A 19134-nucleotide genomic window follows, 5' to 3' on the forward strand; every position below is an offset into this window, starting at 1 on the left:
TTCATTATGACCCACAGTAAGAAGTGTATTTTATATCACAACCCAGTATACGGATGCACAAATAAATCTATATATGTGGGGGTGTGCGTGTGTGTGTGTGTGTGTGTGTGTGTGTATAATGTCCAAAATAAAATGTTTACCACTTGTGGTGTGGTCCTTGCATTTTCTATTTCATTCTATCATTTTTTTAAATGCTGGTCATAAATTGCTCGATTGATTTTTTTACAACTTCCCAACTTTCAAACTGTTGTACCATCAGTTTGAAAAACACAAAAATAGATCAAGCATATTTTCACTATCACTTTTGAGTAGGGGTATAGGGCTGGCTTCCAATAGGTAGTGCCATATGTCAGTGATGTCACCCTGACTTTGAAGTAACCAAAACCTTCTTTCTTCTCTCAGGTTTTTCATATTTGTTGAGGGCCATGAAGGGCAGCAGTGTTTGCCTCCCATTCTTTGGTTTGCGTGAGAAGTTGAGAGCTAAGAAAGCAAATGTTTACATTAGTCTTTAGGCAGAGTCTGGGAATAGAATGAGCGGCAATGAAAAGGAGTTGAAACGGAAGAAACTGTGCTATTTCAGGTGTCCAAAAAAGAAGTGAGAAGGCATTCTAGCAGAACCACTTTTGAACATGATCTGATATTATGTAAGCTGTATTTTGATAAATATTAAATAAATTTCATGTGTTTTTTCTTCCTTTTCCTCTCTCCTTGAACACCCCAAACATCTACATATCAACTCCCCTTGTTTGACAAAGGCTGCGGTGGTCTCTAAGGTGTAATCCTGGTCCCAGACCCAAAGAAGACCTGTGTTCTAAGGCCGTTCTGCCCCTAATGTGTTTTGTGACTTTGCACAATTCACTTACTCTGGGCCTCTCTCTTCAGCTATTGAATGGAGATACTATTTGTCCTATCTGGTCCACCAAGTGGTTGTGAGAATCAAAAAAGGCAACAAACGAAAATATTTAAGTGCCACGTGCTACACAAATACAATGGTTATAGTTTTTGGCTTGATGATTGGTTTCCTCCCTTCCCAAAATTCTGGTTTTCTTTATGGGTAAAATCAATTGAGAGAGACTGTTTCCTGCAGCCAGACACTCATTCTAAACCTTGCCCCTGACTGTACAAGATAGTTGTTAATCCAGCTCCGCAAAAAAAGTCTAGATTAGAGCTATAGAGATGGTTATTTTACTGTTAAAAAAAAAAAAAAAAAAAAAAAAAAGGATTCAGGGCCCTAAAGGAAATTTACAAATGTATTTTCAAGTAGTCTTTCCGTAACCAGAAAAACAAAATTGACTGTAACATTATTCATCCCAATTCTCTTGCTCAAGAGCAGGAAATTGGCAATAGATGCCTGCAACACTTAACCAAGCCCAGGTACCACAGTCTGACTTGGAGACCTGAGCTGCCTGAGGTGACCAACAAGCACTTTGTTTTCCTGACTCTTTTGTGTTGTTTCTGGAAGAGCTTCTGGAAATGATTTTTCTAATGTACTAATCTGTTCATCTGCGGTATCCAGGATTCCCAATGGTCTGGGCTTAATCTCAGACCTAATAATTAATTGGCTTTGGATGTTGCTGAGGAGAAAAGACAAGCCTGGGAGAAGGGATGGAAGGAGTAATTAGCTGGGAGAAGGTGAGGGAGAAGGGTAGGTAGGGACAGTTGGGAAGACACTGCTTTCCAAACAATTGAAAATAAAAGGAGAGGAAGACAGGAGAGAGAAATTAGGAAAAACAGCCTCCCCAGACAGGTAATTTATAATAACTGGGAGGAAAATGAGAACTGCAGTCAAAAATATGTATACACTCACAAATCCCTGGAAGGCCAGTGGCAAAACTAGGAACTAGGAGACTTCCTACCTCCATGCCCCTTTCTCCCACCCTTCTTGGGCCCTATATTGCTATGCTCCCCAAGGCCCGCACTGTTGTAGACTCTAGACATAGCCTGCCCTCTTTTCAAATTCCTCAGGCCTCACTCTCTCCTTTCGAACTAAATCTGTTAACTCATTACTGTGGAGGCAATAGGCTTTTATCTTGGGGTTGCATTTTGGCTGGAAGTATCTGGAACAATACCATAACTGAAAGGAATATTTCATTAGTCTTGGTGTCAGAAGCGTTTGAACCAGAGCAACTCCATCTTGAGCAGTGGCTGGGTAAAATGAGGCTGAAACCTGCTGGGCTGCATTCCCAGGAGGTTAAAGCATTCTAAGTCACAGGATGAGATAGGAGGTCAGCACAAGATGCAGATCATAAAGACCTTACTGATAAAAACAGTTTGCAGTAAAGAAGCCAGCCAAAACCCACCAAAATCAAGATGGCAACAAGAACGATCTCTGGTCCTCCTCACTGCTACACTCGCAGCATGATAGTTTACAAATTCCATGGCAATGTCAGGAAGTTACCTTATATGGTCTAAAAAGGGGAGGCATGAATAATCTACCCATTGTTTAGCATAAAATTTAAAAATAACCATAAAAATGGGCAATCAACAGCCCTCAGGGCTGCTCTGCCTATGGAATAGCCATTCTATTCTTTTACTTTCCGAATAAACTTGCTTTCTCTCTGTGGACTCGCCTTGAATGCTTTATTCCGCGAGATCCAATAACCCTCTTTTGGGGTCTGGATCTAGACCCCCTTTCTGGTAACATTGGCACTTCAGGCATATACTTTGTGTTTTAGGAACAGAAGGAGTTTGATTTGAGGATCAGAGGGACCTTTGGTGCCCTTCAGACTATACCTTGCAGAAAGCAAACTTCTATATATCATTTGTCATGAAACTATACATTAGCCCAACATATAGCCACCCAAATATCTCGCCAATTTTGCGTCATTTTGACTTTTGTTCGCTGGAATAAACGGCTTGCATCCCACTGCTGCTCTCTCACCTAGTCACTAGTGATCTGAGAACACCTCTAAACCCTGTTTCTGCCTCTTGCTTCTTATTTGCCTGCAGAGCCCCTTCAGCAGCAGCCTAAGAAAACTAGGAAGTATTGTGGTGTGGGATAATGGGGTTGGGCTCTGGAGTCAGACCTGGAGGTGAAATTCAGACCTGCCAGTTGCAGGCTGTGTGATCCTTTAGCAAGTTGCTAATCTGCCAGGGCCTCTGTTTGCTCATCTATAAAAGGGAGATGACCTCACAATAACCTTAGGAAATAGGTACTATTATCATTACCATTTTTCAAACGAGGAAATCGAGGCTCAGAGTCACTTGTCCAAGGTCACTAAGCGGCAGAATCAGGATTCAAAACTAGACCTTTTTGATTCTTAACCACTTGATATTAAAAGTACAGGCAGTTCACAAATGGTAGTGATTACTAAAATTGTTGTGTTGTACATGCTTAGAGCCAAAATCGAAGGAGATTTAGCTGCCCGTACACCCAGTGTATATATGTATGTTCACTCATTGTATGTCTTGGCAGCATCTTATTTCCTTATTCCCCTGACTGGGTAAACATGGAAAAGAAGCATATTCAAACATATGTGTGTGTATGTATCTATATATAGTAACTGAAGGTGAAGCTTGGGCTAATATCTGGAGGAAAAAATACAACAGCACGGGTGAGAGCTTCTCTCACCCCTGCTCCTTGTGGGGCAGAGTGAACTAGCCCAAGTTGCACACCCTGTCGTAGAGGTGTCACAAGGTGACACCTTGCATTAATGCTGATCTGCTTATATACACCCATGCTGGCCTTTTCCTGGTGGTTAGAAAGAGTTAGACGTTGTGGCAGCTATGGACACTGCTCAATTCTCCCTTCAAGCAGGAACGTACCTTTCGTCTGTGAGCAGGGAAGTTAGCTGAGAACTTCTAGCTATAGCACATACAGAATTTGCACTATATTTGAACCAATGCCACGGTCTTCGAGGGCAGCCTGTAGTCAATGACTGAGCACAGTAAATGTACTCAAGTCTGGCCATTTCAGTCCAGTGTGGGGCTTCTCTCATGGGACATCTTCGCTACACAACTCTCTCTTGGATTGGGTGAGACTTTGTCAGAGCCACATCACAGCCTGCCTAATTCTGCTTTTGTCCTTCTTTCCCTTCACAAGTGTCAGATATACATCAAGGTCTGAATGCTTTCCTACCCAACACTGCCTCTTTTTTTTATCTTTCACAGATATTAACTATCCCCCAATAAAGCTCTTTGACTCCTAACTCTATCTCAATATCCGCTTACTGCTAGAGAACAAGAACTGACCCATGGGTTTTCGTTGCCTGTCTTTTGCAGAATTGAAGCACTGATCAATATTGAGAGTGAGTGGAAAGTGAGAGCCTGGTGGCTTCTCAGGCAGCTATCCTACTAACCTGCTTGGCCGTTACCATGGAAACATACACAGGGAAGGGAAAAAAAAACCAAAAAAAAAACAGGAGACAGGGACTCATGGCAAAACCCCACAGCCAGCCTGTGGGAGAGGCTTCCCAGCCACTTGGACAGAAGGCTTGGAGTCACAGCCAGTTGCATTTGGCCTTTTAAGGGCTGGAGTTGAGGATGGAATGGAGAGACACTTAAGCTGCCCAGGCCTGAGATATGGTGGCAGGGAATAGAGGATAGAGGGGAATGCTGGGTAATAGGAGTATATGGCCCACATTGCACTATTACTATTCACTAAGGGACCCCAGCTTCCTAGCATCTTCTCATCCTGGCAGCAAAATCCGCACTTAACCAACACTTTCCAAACAGAAGCCGACCTGCTAAAGATTTCTGTATACCCTGGCCTTCTGGCCCATCCTACCTCCCACTCTTGTCTTTGTGTGTCCTTGAATCATTGCTCCAGAACAGAGATTCTGAATCTGGTCTGGGGTCTATAGAACTGCTGGAACTTCCAGAGGGTGGTCTGTGATTCCCCCAAGGAAATTTTACAAATACTTATCTGGGAACAAGGGCCATAACTTTCATTGGAGATTAGGAACTTTGGGTTCAGGGAAAGTGAGTCCATTTTTATGGATTAAGTAGACAGTACTGGCACACAGTAGGTGCCCAAAAAATTGTTACATAAATGAATGCATGACTAGAAAGAAAAAAATCAAGGTAGAAAAAATTAATTTAAGTGAGATAAGACATAAAACACTTAACACAGTACCTGACTCATGGTACTTGACACATGGTCAGTCTTTTCAACAAAATTCTAGTACTCCAGGCTGACTAAACAGTAAGCTACTTAACCATTTTCTGTCATTGGATATACCAATTTTTCTCCATTTTTTCTTATACACTGAGACATTGAACATCTTTGTACACATATTTTTGCACACGTGAGAACATACCTAGAGGATAAAGTTCTAGAAGTGCAATTGCTGGATTAAAGGATAAGCACATTTTAAATCTTGATTAAAACCACCAAATTTCTCTCCAAAAAGGCTCTACCATTTCATACTCCCACAAAACATATATGAGTGCTCATTTACCCACACTGTGCTTATTAATTTTTAGGAAGTTGCCAAACTCATGAATGAAAAAACATTATTGTGTTTTAGTTTATATTTCTTTAATTTTTAGAAAATATAACTCCTAAATGTATGCTTCAGTTATGACCTCCAAACTTATACTGTAAATCAACTGCCTACTCAAATGCCTGACAACTCTAATTTAATTTAATCAAAATCCTAAATTGGAGGAATTTTTAAAAGGTGGAACTAAAATGTGGACAACCATAACATTTAAGATAGGAGAGCGTTAACATGTCCAAACTGACCTGATCTTATTCTCAAACCTGCTCAACCTATGCATTATCCAATCTCTGAAAATGGCAACTCCATTCTTCCAACTGCTCAGGCCAAAAACCTGGAACCATCCTGGACTCCACCCTTTCTGTCACACCCACAGATTCAGACACTTCTCACTACCTCCACCAATACCACCCTGGTTTAAACCACTATCATCTTTTGACTGCATTATTGTTCCAGCTTCCTACATGATCTTCCTGATCCCATGCTAACCGTCCCCAACCCCAGTCTATTCCAAGTATAACAGCAAGAGTGTTTCTTTAAAAAACACGATTCAGATCACAGCAATCCTCTGCTCAAAAACCCCCAATGCCTTTCCATCTCATTTTAAATAAAATGTAAAGTATTTTCAGTGGCTTGCAAGGTCCCCACTGTCTGGCCTCTGCTGACTCTCTGGAACTCATCTTTCTCATGCTCACTCAACTCCAGCTGCTTGGCCTTTTTGCTGAATGTGGACCACTCTAGGAAAGACACCTACTTATGGCCTTTGCCCCTACTCACAAGGCTGTTCCACCAGATATCTTCCTTCATGCCTCATCCTCACACTTCAGTCCTTTTCTGCTCAAATGTCATATAATCAGAGATCCTCTCTACCTATCCTTGCTAAGGTAGCACACCCTTCAGCACCCTCTATCCCCCTACTTTGCTTATTTATTTTGTTATAATGCACTTTTCACCACTAGTATGTATCTTAATTTTCGCTATTTGTCTAAACCCACCAGAATGTAAATTCCAAGAAGGTGAGAATTTTGTATATATCATTCACGACAGAATCCTGAGCACCTATTACAGTGCTTGGCATGTAGTAGCTGCTCATTAAATACTTGTTGAAAAAATGAATGACCAAGATTAAGCATTAGTGAGGATGACCATTTGTAGTGCTTCGTCTGTGAACTGCCATTTCATGTCCTTTGCCTGTTTTTCCACCGAAGTTCTTTTTTATTTCTTACTGATTTTTGTAGGAGACCTTTAGAGAAAGTGGATTTGTTTTTTTTTTGTTTTTTTTTTGTTTTGAGACGGAGTCTCGCTCTGTCGCCTGGGCTGGAGTGCAGTGGCCGGATCTCAGCTCACTGCAAGCTCCGCCTCCCGGGTTTACGCCATTCTCCTGCCTCAGCCTCCCGAGTAGCTGGGACTACAGGCGCCCGCCATCTCGCCCAGCTAGTTTTTTGTATTTTTTAGTAGAGACGGGGTTTCACCGTGTTAGCCAGGATGGTCTCGATCTCCTGACCTCATGATCCGTCCGTCTCAGCCTCCCAAAGTGCTGGGATTACAGGTTTGAGCCACCACGCCTGGCGAGAAAGTGGATATTAATGCTTTGTTACCTGTTATAAATATTTTCTTTTTGTCACTTGCCTTTTTATTTTGTTTTTACTTTTGTCTGTTGTAATGATTAATTTTCTGTGTCAGTGTGACTAGGTTAAGGGATACCCAGATAGCTCGTAAAACATTGATCCTGGGTGTGTCTTTGAGGGTGTTTCTAGAAGATAGTAGCATTTGAGTCAGTAGATTCAGTAAAGCAGATGCACCCTCACCCTCATCATCCAATCCATCGAGGGTCCAGAGAGAACAAACAAGTGGAGTAAGGGAAAATGCACTCTGTCTTCTTGAGCTGGAACATCCGTCTTCTCCTGCCCTTGGACATCAGAGCTTCTGGTTCTCAGGACTTTGGATTCAGCCTGAATCACACCACCATCTCTTCTGTTTCTCCAGCTTGCAGATGGCAGATCGTGGAACTTCTCGGCTTCCATAATCATGTGAGCCAATTCCGATAATAAATTCCCTATTCTCTATTTCTATCTATCTATCTATCAATCTATCTATCTATCTATCTATCTATCTATCTATCTATCTCTATCTATCTGTCTAGCTATCTATCTATATCCTATTGTTCCTGTTTCTCTGGAGAACCCTAATATAGCTGTGCAGCTATTTTATGATTTTTATCTGTTCCAGCTTGGCTTTTTTTTTTTTTATTTATAACTTCTGGTGTTCATGGAAAGCTTAACACAGTATTCCCTACCCCAAAGTTACAAATATATGCTCTCATATTTTCAAGTACTTATATAGGTTTAGAGATATTTGTTTTCCTCAAGCTTTTATAAAATCTTAGATTTTTTTAAAAAAAATCTTAGGTTTTTTTTTTTTTCATTAGATATATGGTGTCAAGCAGAGCTCTAAGTTTATTTTGCACTTCTATCTTCTACATCTGTATACTTGTGACCCTTAGGAAAACGTACGTGGGACCCACAGACATAACTGGGCAGCAAGCACTGAGTTCATCATTCCTATAATGGACCTTCCTATCAATTGGTGTGGTGGGAAAAAGTAAAATACCTTTGCCCACCACCACCCCCTTCTGGAGCCAGATGAGAAACCAAGGGATTAGGGAGCAAAGATACCATTAGTTCCTTCATTCTCAGTCAATGTTGAAAAGCTTTTCTGGACGGAGGAGGGGCAAATGCATTCTTAGCATAACATATACTTGCAATAGTTTGGATGTGGTGTGTCCCTGCCAAAACTCATATTGACATTTGATCTCCAGTGTGTTAGGAGGTGGGGCCTGGTAGGAGCTGTCAGGGTCATGAGGGTGAATGAATCCCTTATGAAGAGATTAAGACCCTCCTGTGGAGGTGAGTTCTTCCTCTCACAGAAATGAATTAGTTTGTGTGAAAGTGGGTAGCTAATGTGAAATGTGATCTACAAATGGTATCACTCTGGTTCAGAGCTCTGAAATGGAGTTGGGAAGCCATTCTTAGAAGGACTACCTATACAACCTGCAACCTTGCAAAACAGGAACTTGCCTTGAACCTTGAACTGGGCTAAACCACCACAACAGCATCCTGGAAAACGGCTGAATTTTGCCAGTGCTGCAACTCCTGAACAGTGACAACTAATGAACTGTAGGCTCATTTACAAAGCCAGCCACCTCCACCAATGATATTTATTTCAAAACAACTTCTGTAATCACCCTGAGCATCCTTTTAAAAATTGCTACTCTGCTTCCTCCCTTTGGCAGATAATTTGGCTTCTAGCTGAATTTGTGACTCCCAAATTGCAATTCTTAAGGCCTAATAAATGCTTTGTCTTGCTGTGTTGCAATTGGTTCTTTTGCCTCTTCTTGGTTGATGTTAAATGGTGTCAGAAGTGGGATATGATGTTACTCTCTTACTGTGCATTCTGGTACTGCCACAGATTTGAGCACTGTACCTGCAGGAACTCCTTGTGTTCCATCACCTCCCTGACAGCTCCATACTCTGTTAGTGAGTCCCCTCTTTTCCCTGACCCTCCTAACTTGGTTTGAGGTTCATATCTTTATTGGGTGTTCTTCGTTGCCAGGTGTCCACAAAGGAAATTTTCCCCTTGTGGTGAGTATTCATGAGGGCTTTTGCTTCTGAGAGTATAGGTGCTGAGTCACCCCTTTCTGGGAATCTGTCGATTTTTTGGTGCAAAAATTATAGTGCTTCATCTTGTGAATTTCTTTCTTGATGGACAAATATAACTGAAAGTGATCTGGAATTACAATGGCCAACCTGGTGATCTTTTGAATTTCTACAATGCATTTTCTTCCGCAAATAGGAGGGCTAAAAGAAATGACCAAATAGCCTAAATAGGATGTCTGCTTTCATTTGGTACCTTGAGGCATCTAAAAGATTCTAGGAATCCAAACTAGTGTCTGTAAAAGATAACAATGCTAAATTAATTCAAAGACTAAATTAGAAAAAACCCAGAAGCTTCTAAAAATGAAACAAATCTGGAAACGAGCACTCCTCTATTTGTCTTTGTCTTATGTCTCTTTCCCCTCCTAGCCCTAGCTATTCCATTTCACTGTCATTCTTAGCACCCTCTTTGCTTATATGGTAGAAACTTATTCTAAAACTGAGCAATTCCTCCTGGGCTTTCCATAAAGAGATGTATTGGATTGAGTCACTATTGGAATAAATATACCATTGGAAATTCTAATCATCAGTGGCCAAAAGATGGATCCTTTTAGAGATCTTTCATTCTAAACAATTACCTTATTTGTATATATGGGAGGATCAAATTTCTTTTAAAGGACATATAATAGTGTCATGCCTAGCCTTAGAAATTTTCTTGACTAAATTAAAGGGCAATCCTAAATGAAAGTTAAAATCTTTGGTATGCTCAAACTGTCTGCTTTGGAGCCCATGCAGGATTTACTTCCCCATCCCCACCACCCCCAAAAAAACACTTTACCCTATGGTCTAGGGCTGGGATTTGATGCTCTCACTGCCAGGTCCCAGGTTCGATTCCCAGTCAAGGAATCAGTCTCTGCTGATTAAACGCAAGAAAAGAAACATTTATTGAAAAATTGATTTGATATTTATGTGACTCTTAACTTTTTGGGGTATTCATTTGTTATTGATCCTCTTCCATCCCATGAACTTCTTTTGAGTTCTTGTCTTACCAACTTTCTCTTTTAATCCTTCATCTGTGGGTACATGGGATGGTCAGCTTTTGTGTGTAGACAGTCAGCTGAGAAGCTGAGATGTTAGAGAATATTGCTGGACACAAATGTGGGTTGTATCCCATTTGTGGCTAGCAAAACTGTCCTTTCTTTGAGCTGTCTTCGGGATGGTTCTGAGTCTTGTGAGGAATACTTTGCATTTGGTAATGCCTCATGTGTCCTTGGTTAGGTCATATCCTTGGTTAAAGCTTTTTGGTTCTGGTGAGTCATTTGAATGTCATCTTTGGGGGAAAAAAGTTCAAAAGCCAGTAATATTGACTGTTTGTCCTGGATGAAATCTGATAAGATATTTGAAAAGATACCCTTTTTATAGGAACACTAGAGTCAGAAATTGGCTAAATTAAAAGTGGATGTTCAGGCTATAATATTTTTAAAGGCCTTTCGGCTTTTTCTCGTTTAGATTCTGTTTTTGGGAATTTTTTCAGGCAACTGAAATCCCCTTTTCAATGATATGTTTGGTCCTTCTGTTTGCTCCCTTTCTTGTTGGCATGATTTTTGCTGAGAAAAAGTGTAAAACTTCATTGGTCTTTCTGGGAAACTTAAAATTGGCTCCACAAATTGGCTCCGCTAGGACTTGTTGTTCCATTTCCTTCCACTTCTCCTCCTTCTTCCTTTTTGTCATCTTCAATTCCACATAACAAAATCTAGAGGAGACTTCTAGCAGCCCTAAAACCCCATTAAAAGGTGCACAGAGAAAGGTGCCACACAACTCCTTTTTAAGATCTTCTGTTTTCCTTGTGGAGCCCCAAGAGTCATGGACAGGTTCCTTTCAGATCTCAAGCTCTGGTCTCTTTTGCATTCAGTTCCCTGATCTCTCTGGCTTTGGGGGGTACCAAGGATTAGTTTATGCTGTGAGAAAAAACCTGACCTATGTGTGTTTGATGACTGGTGGGTCACTAGCAAGGGCTGCAGTTTTGAAGGTGGCTGACAGTGGTTATTTACAATGAATGGTTATTACTGCACAGGCTACTCATGGGTTTTTTTGCATGTTTAAATTTTTTTTTAAAAATGTGGTTTGCACATTTGCAGGCCATGAGAACATTTTCCTCTGAGGGATGACACCTGTGGTGAATGGGCTGATCACAGAGTGGGCTAATGAGTCTTGGGTCTCCCACCACCTTCTGGAAATGTCTTTGCAGCAAAGTACACTGTGGAAGCCTTGCGCAGCCCAGTCCTGTAGTGTTTCTCTATTATGGAGGACAAAGGATTCAGTGTAAAAATGGGATCCTTGATTTTGGGGGATCTGGATGCTCTGCCTTCCAACTGCTCCTGCTTTTCATATACATAAGTGTTAAGCCGTGGAAAGTGCAAATGTTTTGTTGGCCCTAATCTTTAATGGCTCTGCCCTGAGCTCAGTGGTCCAGTTGAAAAACAGAGACTAAATTAGAAGCCACCTATCTAAAAATATTAGTCTCAAAATATGGCTTTCTGGCATTTAACTGGTTATTTTGAAAAGGTTTCTGAATTTTCCTAGGCTCATTTGTATAATCCTATGGTTAATTCCTATTTATTTTGTGTTACATTGGTATCCGTTTTTAATCTTTCTCTAACTAACACACCCAAACTCTTTCTTGAAAATGCTTAAATTCTCTTCCTGTGCTTTGAGATGTAAATTTTCTACCCTCTTTTCTCTAAAACTCAGTAAAAGCTTTGCCCGTGTGGGACAGATAAACTTCAACTTGTTCCATTTACAGAGGCACAATTTAATCCAACTTTCTTTTTAAACTAGTGAATTTCACCTGTCGCGTGACTAATATTTTACAATCAAAGCTATATAATGTTTATATTTTATGTATGCGTGTGTACGTGTCTGTGTTTGTATATTGAATAAATGATTCTAAATTTACTTATAAATAAATTAGTACTTATAAATTAAATAACTAGGCCATATGCTTTTTGAATTCATGTGACTTTAGTAATTTTTAGTAAATAAAGCTAGTTTAAAAATTGTTGGTAAAATAAAATAGAAATGTCTTCAGAATTTTAGATATATTCACCTGAGTCTACCACTCAAACAAATGTATGCCATCTCTACTAGATGTTTTAAGGTCATAAAAATCTTGCTTCTGTGATCATTTAGAGGCTTGCTTGATTTGTCTGTGAGCTAAAGCTGTAATGGGAGGATGATGGACCTCCCTAAAGCCTTGTGCACATCTTTCTGTGAACTTACATCTTTCATTTTCAGCCTTTAAATACTGGGGTCTAGACAGGTGGCCATGGTGAGGCTGGAAGACATAGGTATGTCCACAGTGCCCTGGACACAAGCTGCAGAGCAGAGCCAAACCCAATATGGTCTCATCCTCCCTGGCCCAGCTGTGCCCCCTGGCCATGCTGGGAAGGGTCAGATCCTTCAGGCATTGTCTTCACAGCTCTGTCCTCTGTCCTGGGCTCTGCACCTGATGTATAACATTAAAATTACTTAACTCCTATGTTTTACTCTAGAAATTTGGATTACCGAAAGTTAAAATTATAGTTAATATATGTAATTAAAACTACTGGATATAAGAGAAATAATTCTGTACACAGACTGCGTAAGAAAAGTAGGATGTGTTTTGGTAAGAAAGTTTATAAGAAAGACAAGTGAATGTGTTTTTTCTTAAAGGAAAAGTAATCTTTGTCTAGTTTAAAGGTGATTTAAAGGTTGTTTTTGTTGAAGGAATAAAAAAGAAAGATATAACTGAATGGATATAGAAAGTTGAGGAAAGAGAAAGAATCAAAAAAACTTGTAAGAGTTTATAAAAGTGTTGTGGAAATCTTATCTTATGTGGTCAGTCTAAGATTGGATGAATTTGTTTATAGGATTTTAGTAAAATTAGCTTTAGTATTAATAATACACCAATGTAAAGGTAGAATTTGATTTTCTCTTTTGAACAATATTTTTGTTTAGTAATAATAAACAGTAATAGCCTAGTTCAACTTTTGAGTAAATTGCAAAAAAGAGAGGAGTTTGCCTCGTGCTGTCTTTATTAGGTTATTTGATTATTTAGAAAACTGTTTTCTGTCAAATAGTAAAAGTTTTTAGCTTTGCAAAGCCTTTTAATTATCACTCTGGCTAAATGAATGACTGTTATTTTACAGTGATCTGTGATCTTATTCTGATATCAAGTGTTTTAAATCTTTGATATTTGACAAACTTCCCAAAATGAAATTTAAAATTCTAAATTAGGTCTTTTTGACTTTAAACAAACTTTTAGACATTTTTAAAAGATCCTCTGAGAAAGAGTTCAATACCAGCCTGGCCAAAATGGTGAAACCCTGTCTCTACTAAAAAATACAAAAATTAGCTGGGCGTGGTGGCACACGCCTGTAGTCCCAGCTACTCGGGAGGCTGAGGCAGGAGAATCTCTGGAACCCGAGAGGCAGAGGTTGCAGTGAGCCAAGATCGTACCACTTCACTCCAGCCTGAGCAGCAGAGCAAGACTCCGACTCAAAAAAAAAAAAAAAAAAAAAAAAGAAAGATCCCCTGAGAGTTCAAGAAAACATATTAGGCTTATTTCGTATGTTAAAATCAAGTGGAAATCATTGTCCAATAAGAAATGGTGTTTAACTTTGAGTTCTGTTTGTGGGGATGTTATTAATATGTGTTCCAAAATTGTGTGACATTCAAAAAATCTGATATGTCCTAGTAAATTGCTATATTCTGATGCTCTTTTTCTAAAAGGTCTTTGCAAATCTTAAAGTGTTGTGTCTTCAAGGAGGTTCATGGAAGACGGTCTGACAGATACTCTGAAATACAAAACTCTGCTTATGACATTGAAATTATTCAACTGTACTGGGTAAAAATTTTTTTAAAACTCTAATTTAAAAAGTTGCATTCATAAAATTGGTAACCCAACATTAAGCAGAACAAGAATTAATTACATGAGACTAAACTGATGAAGGACTGAAATGATTTTTATGGCTTGTTGCTAGAACCATTGCTAAATGTTTTTATGGTTTTGTTTTCCAGAGTTAAGAAATATTTTTTCCCTCTTACGCTATTTTTACCTTATATCAATGGGTAATGTATACTTTTGTGAACAAAATTGAGACATTTACCTTTCTCTTTACCTGATTTATCTAGAATCCACACATTATTCATGAGTATTTTTATTTTATGGCAATACAGTTGTCTGCCTAAGTTCAATAAGAATCTGTTTTCGGGCCGGGCGCGGTGGCTCAAGCCTGTAATCCCAGCACTTTGGGAGGCCGAGATGGGCGGATCACGAGGTCAGGAGATCGAGACCACCCTGGCTAACACGGTGAAACCCCGTCTCTACTAAAAAATACAAAAAACTAGCCGGGCGAGGTGGCGGGCGCCTGTAGTCCCAGCTACTCGGGAGGCTGAGGCAGGAGAATGGCGGGAACCCGGGAGGCGGAGCTTGCAGTGAGCTGAGATCCGGCCACTGCACTCCAGCCTGGGCAACAGAGTGAGACTCTGTCTCAAAAAAAAAAAAAAAAAGAATCTGTTTTCTTCTGTGACAGGATACAATTGAGACACTGGTTATTTTACCAAGGTTTTGACTGGAATATCATATTTTTTAACGTGACCAGACTGCTTTGAGAAATTGAGATTGACTTTAAAGCCAATGGATGTGGAAAAAGACTGGCCTGGTACCTTGTCTGCACGTTCCCCTACAGGGTTCCTGACCTTTCAGTATTTAAAGAATGTCACTTTCTAATAGGTCCAGAAACCTCAAGGCATTTTGACGACTCTAACAAGAGAAGAATTCAGCTGGGTGTGGTGGCTCATGCCTGTAATCCCAGCATTTTGGGAGGCTAAGGTTGGTGAATTGCTTGAGCCCAGGAGTTTGAGACCAGCCTAGGCAACATGACGAAACCCTGTCTCTACAAAAGATTACAAAAATTAGCTTGGTGTGGTGGCATGCACCTGTGAACCCAGCTACTCTGGAGGCTGAGGTGGGAGAATCACCTGAGCCAGGGAGGTCAAGGCTACAGTGAGCTGTGATCTTGCCACTCCAGCCTGGGTGACTGGATGAGTGAGACCCTATCTCAAAAAAAAGACTGGGTGACTGGGTGAGTGAGACCCTATCTCAAAAAAGTATTAAAAAAAGAGAAAAAAAAAAAAAAAAGAGTGTAAAGACTGGGTGACTGGGTGAGTGAGACCCTATCTCAAAAAAGTATTTAAAAAAAAGAATTCACCCAATTCATACAAGTATTACAAGCACAAGTCTGACGGTGAATCCTTAGCTTGACTTCCTACACTTAAGCTTTTAAAAATCAAATCTGGTATTTCCTATTTTTTAAAGTTTTGGGAGTAGGAAGGAAGAGCCTCCTGGGAAGGTGAGGACTCAACTGTCCTACTGAGAATGAGAAATAGGTATAGTTTTGGATGTGAAAAAGGTCCAAAAGCCCATTTCTTGCATAAAGCCATAAATAGAAAGGGGGAGAGAGACCACAGTGTGTTTGGAGAACTCAAGTAGTTAAATTTAAGGTGCTACAAAACAGTAGCAAAAGAAGTGGGTAGAGACTTTGTAAGTAAAAGCCAGATTGTAAAGGACCTTATATTAATATATCATGACCAAGCAGTGGGAAGAGCTCTGTTATCAATGCAATGTTGTGGGATAAAGTTCTCGCTAGTGGGATTGGCCATATAACCAACTGCTTCCTAAGTGTTGAAGGAACCGATGGAGATAAAGCCTATCTTATGACAGAAGGATCAGATGAAAAAAAGAGTGTAAAGACAGTTAATCAACTGGCCCATGCCCTTCACATGGACAAAAACTTGAAAGCTGGCTGTCTTGTACATGTGTTTTGGCCAAAAGCAAAATGTGCCCTCTTGAGAGATTACCTGGTGTTAGTAGACAGTCCAGGCACAGATGTTACTACAGAGCTGGATAGCTGGATTGATAAGTTTTGCATAGATGCTGATGTCTTCGTTTTGGTTGCCAATTCTGAATCAACACTAATGAATACAGAAAAACATTTTTTCACAACGTGAATGAGTGGCTTTCCAAGCCTAATATTTTCATTCTCAATAATCGTTGGGATACCTCTGCATCAGAGCCAGAATATATGGAAGATGTGGGGCACGTGCCAAAGGATTTCAGGCAAGATTACAGGAATTTCAGAATTTTGAACAAATCTTTGAGGAGTGTATCTTACAGTCAGCAGTGAAAACAAAGTTTGAACAGCACACTATCAGAGCTAAAGGGATACTAGCTATCTATTTTTGTGAACAATATTATCTATGTTTGTGAAAAAACATAATGGATTCAATAAACATGGCAGCTGAATAGAAAAGGCATTATGCAGCAGAAGAGAGGGAAGACCAAATTGATAGACTGGACTTTATCTGAAACCAGATGAACCTTTTAACACTGGATGCTGAGAAAAAAAACCAAGGAGGTCACTGAGGAGGTGGCAAACAAAGTTTCATGTGCAATGACAGATGAAATTTGTTGACTGTCTGTTTTGGTTGATGAATTTTGTTCAGAGTTTCATCCTACTCCAGATGTATTAAAAATATATAAAAGTGAATTAAGCATATAGAGGATGGTATGGGAAGAAATTTGGCTGATCGATGCACCAATGAAGTAAACACCTTAGTGCTTCAGTTCCAGCAAGAAATTATTGAAAATTTGAAGCCATTACCTCCAGCTGGTATACAGGATAAACTACATCCAGTGATCCCTTGCAAGAAATCTGATCTCAGTTATAATCTAAATTACTATAAGTTATGTTCAGATTTTCAAGAAGATATTGTGTTTCATTTTTCCCTGGGCTGGTCTTCCCTTGTACCTCGATTTTTGGGCCCTAGAAATGCTCAAATGGTGCTCCTAGGATTATCAGAGCCTATCTTTCAGCTCCCTAGATCTTTAGCTTCTACTCCCACTGCTCCTACCAGTCCAGCAATGCCAGATAATCATGAGGAAGAACTCGTGATTACATTGGTAACAGGATTGGCTTCTCTTACATCTAGAACTTCCATGGGCATCGATATTGTTGGAGGGGTGATTTGGAAAACTATAGGCTGAAAACTCATATCTGTTTCAATAACTATGTATGGAGCTTTGTATCTTTATGAAAGACTGTCCTGGACCACCCATGCCAAGGAGAGAGCCTTTAAACAGCAGTTTGTAAACTTTGCAACTGAAAAACTGAAGATGATTGTTAGCTCCATGAGTGCAAACTGCATCTACCAAGTAAAACAACAAATGGCTACCACTTTTGCTCACCTGTGCCAACAAATTGATATTACTCAAAGACAACTGGAAGAAGAAATTGCTAGATTACCCAAAGGAATAGATCAGTTGGAGAAAATACAAAACAATTTAAAGCTCTTAAGAAATAAAGCTGTTCAACTTGAAAATGAGCTGGAGAATTTTACTAAGCAGTTTCTACCTTCACACAATGAGGAATCCTAACAATAGAGATTGATTTGGGGACCACGATAGGAGGAAACGAAACTTGTAAGATCGGGACAGTTGTTATTTTTATGAAATGACTTCAAATATGAATTTTACTAACTGTACCTAAATAGCAAAGCCCTATGTAGATTCTGGTAATGATCTATCTCAGTGTATTTGTATTTTTGAAGAGTGTTATGTCCTTAGTTTTAATTTTGGGTAAAGAAAAAACTAAAATATGGAATTAGTTACAAGCAACAGTACCAACTTATGTGACCCCTGAGGGGTGGGACTGTGAGCTCTTAATTTGTTTTAGATTCTGAAAAACTCTGCTTCCTGGCATCCAGGAGTTAGAGATTCAGCTTTTCATCTTCTTTCTCAAAACTAATTTTTGATGCTTTCTTTCCTGGGAATAGTCACTTTTTAATTTTATTTAATAAACTGCATTGCTGGAACCACACACAAAAAAGTTTCAGCAAAGCCAACTTAAAAGGAACATATATGACCAATCATTATTTTTGCTATACTTTATGCAAATCAGGCCAAGTATGGTAAGACCAAAAGTTATTTTGCAAATAGCCTGGCCCTACTATGATTCATCTTTGGTAAAAGTGGGGAACTGAAGAGAGAAAAAATATGTTTCAGAAGAAAACTATAGAACATCTGTTATTAGATTCTAACCCTGACCATTATTTTTTTGAGTTTTTATTATTTGCATACAATTTAGACTGAATCTTGAATTATTTCCTGGCTACAGGTCTCCAAACTAACAGTGCCACATTGTTCTTCTATTTTTCCAACTGAAACACACTGAAATTGCTACTAGGTTTGTTTTTAGGATCTGCAAACTGAAGCTCATGTATAAATGACCTTGACGTACAAACTGCAGAGCAGAAAATTCTTTCATATTGCCACTGCCTATTTCCACTTTAATTGAGGGTTTTTCAAGTGTAACATCTAAACACCTCAACTGACTGCTCTACAGACTCCAAGGAAACTGGTTTATAGACTATTCCAAACAATAGCTGTTGTTTTTCTTCTGTTGAGAGCCTGCTTGCAATGCCATCTCCTGAAATGAGACACGACTGTTTAAGTGGACTGGCCTCTTCCAAGAAATAGAGGACTAGTTTAATGGGATCCTTTGTCATTCAGCTATTGACTCAATTTTTTTCTCCACAGACACCAACTCAGATTTTAGTGTGTGAAAATCTTAGGGAAGTATCAGACAGGGGAATGCTGGAGTGCAGAAAATGATCCCCCATAATATGGCACTTTGGCATGCTGAGTGTTTTTGAAAATTGAAAGGCCCAAGAAATTAGCCTCAGAATCAAAGTCGTTTTAAACTTGTCTTATTCTTCCCATCCAAGGGCCAGGAAGGACTCTCTGAATTTCCTTATCTGACCAAGAAAGTTCCTTTCCAAAAGAAACACAATTGCCTTCTATGCCCACCCTGAAATCTCATCTATTTCCGAAAAGAAGAATGAGGAATAACATTTAGACATGGTTAAAATGAATGCCTCTCCTGATATACAGCTAATTACTATAGACTAATGTGGGCCTCCTCACTTAAATAGCTCCCTTG

At 39.6% G+C, this 19134-nt stretch overlaps 1 protein-coding gene and 1 pseudogene across 1 annotated transcript; both read left to right on the plus strand.

The window, feature by feature from the left end:
- Positions 1–530: 530 nt before the first annotated feature.
- On the plus strand, positions 531–16695 carry LOC112615230 (annotated as a pseudogene).
- On the plus strand, positions 16667–17612 carry LOC112615986 (mitofusin-1-like). The gene has a single exon (XM_025372940.1). The coding sequence runs from the start codon at positions 16704–16706 to the stop codon at positions 17178–17180; it is 477 nt and encodes a 158-aa protein (XP_025228725.1). The 5' UTR covers positions 16667–16703; the 3' UTR covers positions 17181–17612.
- The last annotated feature ends 1522 nt before the right edge of the window (positions 17613–19134 follow it).

This window comes from Theropithecus gelada, chromosome X (genome assembly GCF_003255815.1).
Source record: "Theropithecus gelada isolate Dixy chromosome X, Tgel_1.0, whole genome shotgun sequence".
Lineage (NCBI taxonomy): Eukaryota > Metazoa > Chordata > Mammalia > Primates > Cercopithecidae > Theropithecus > Theropithecus gelada.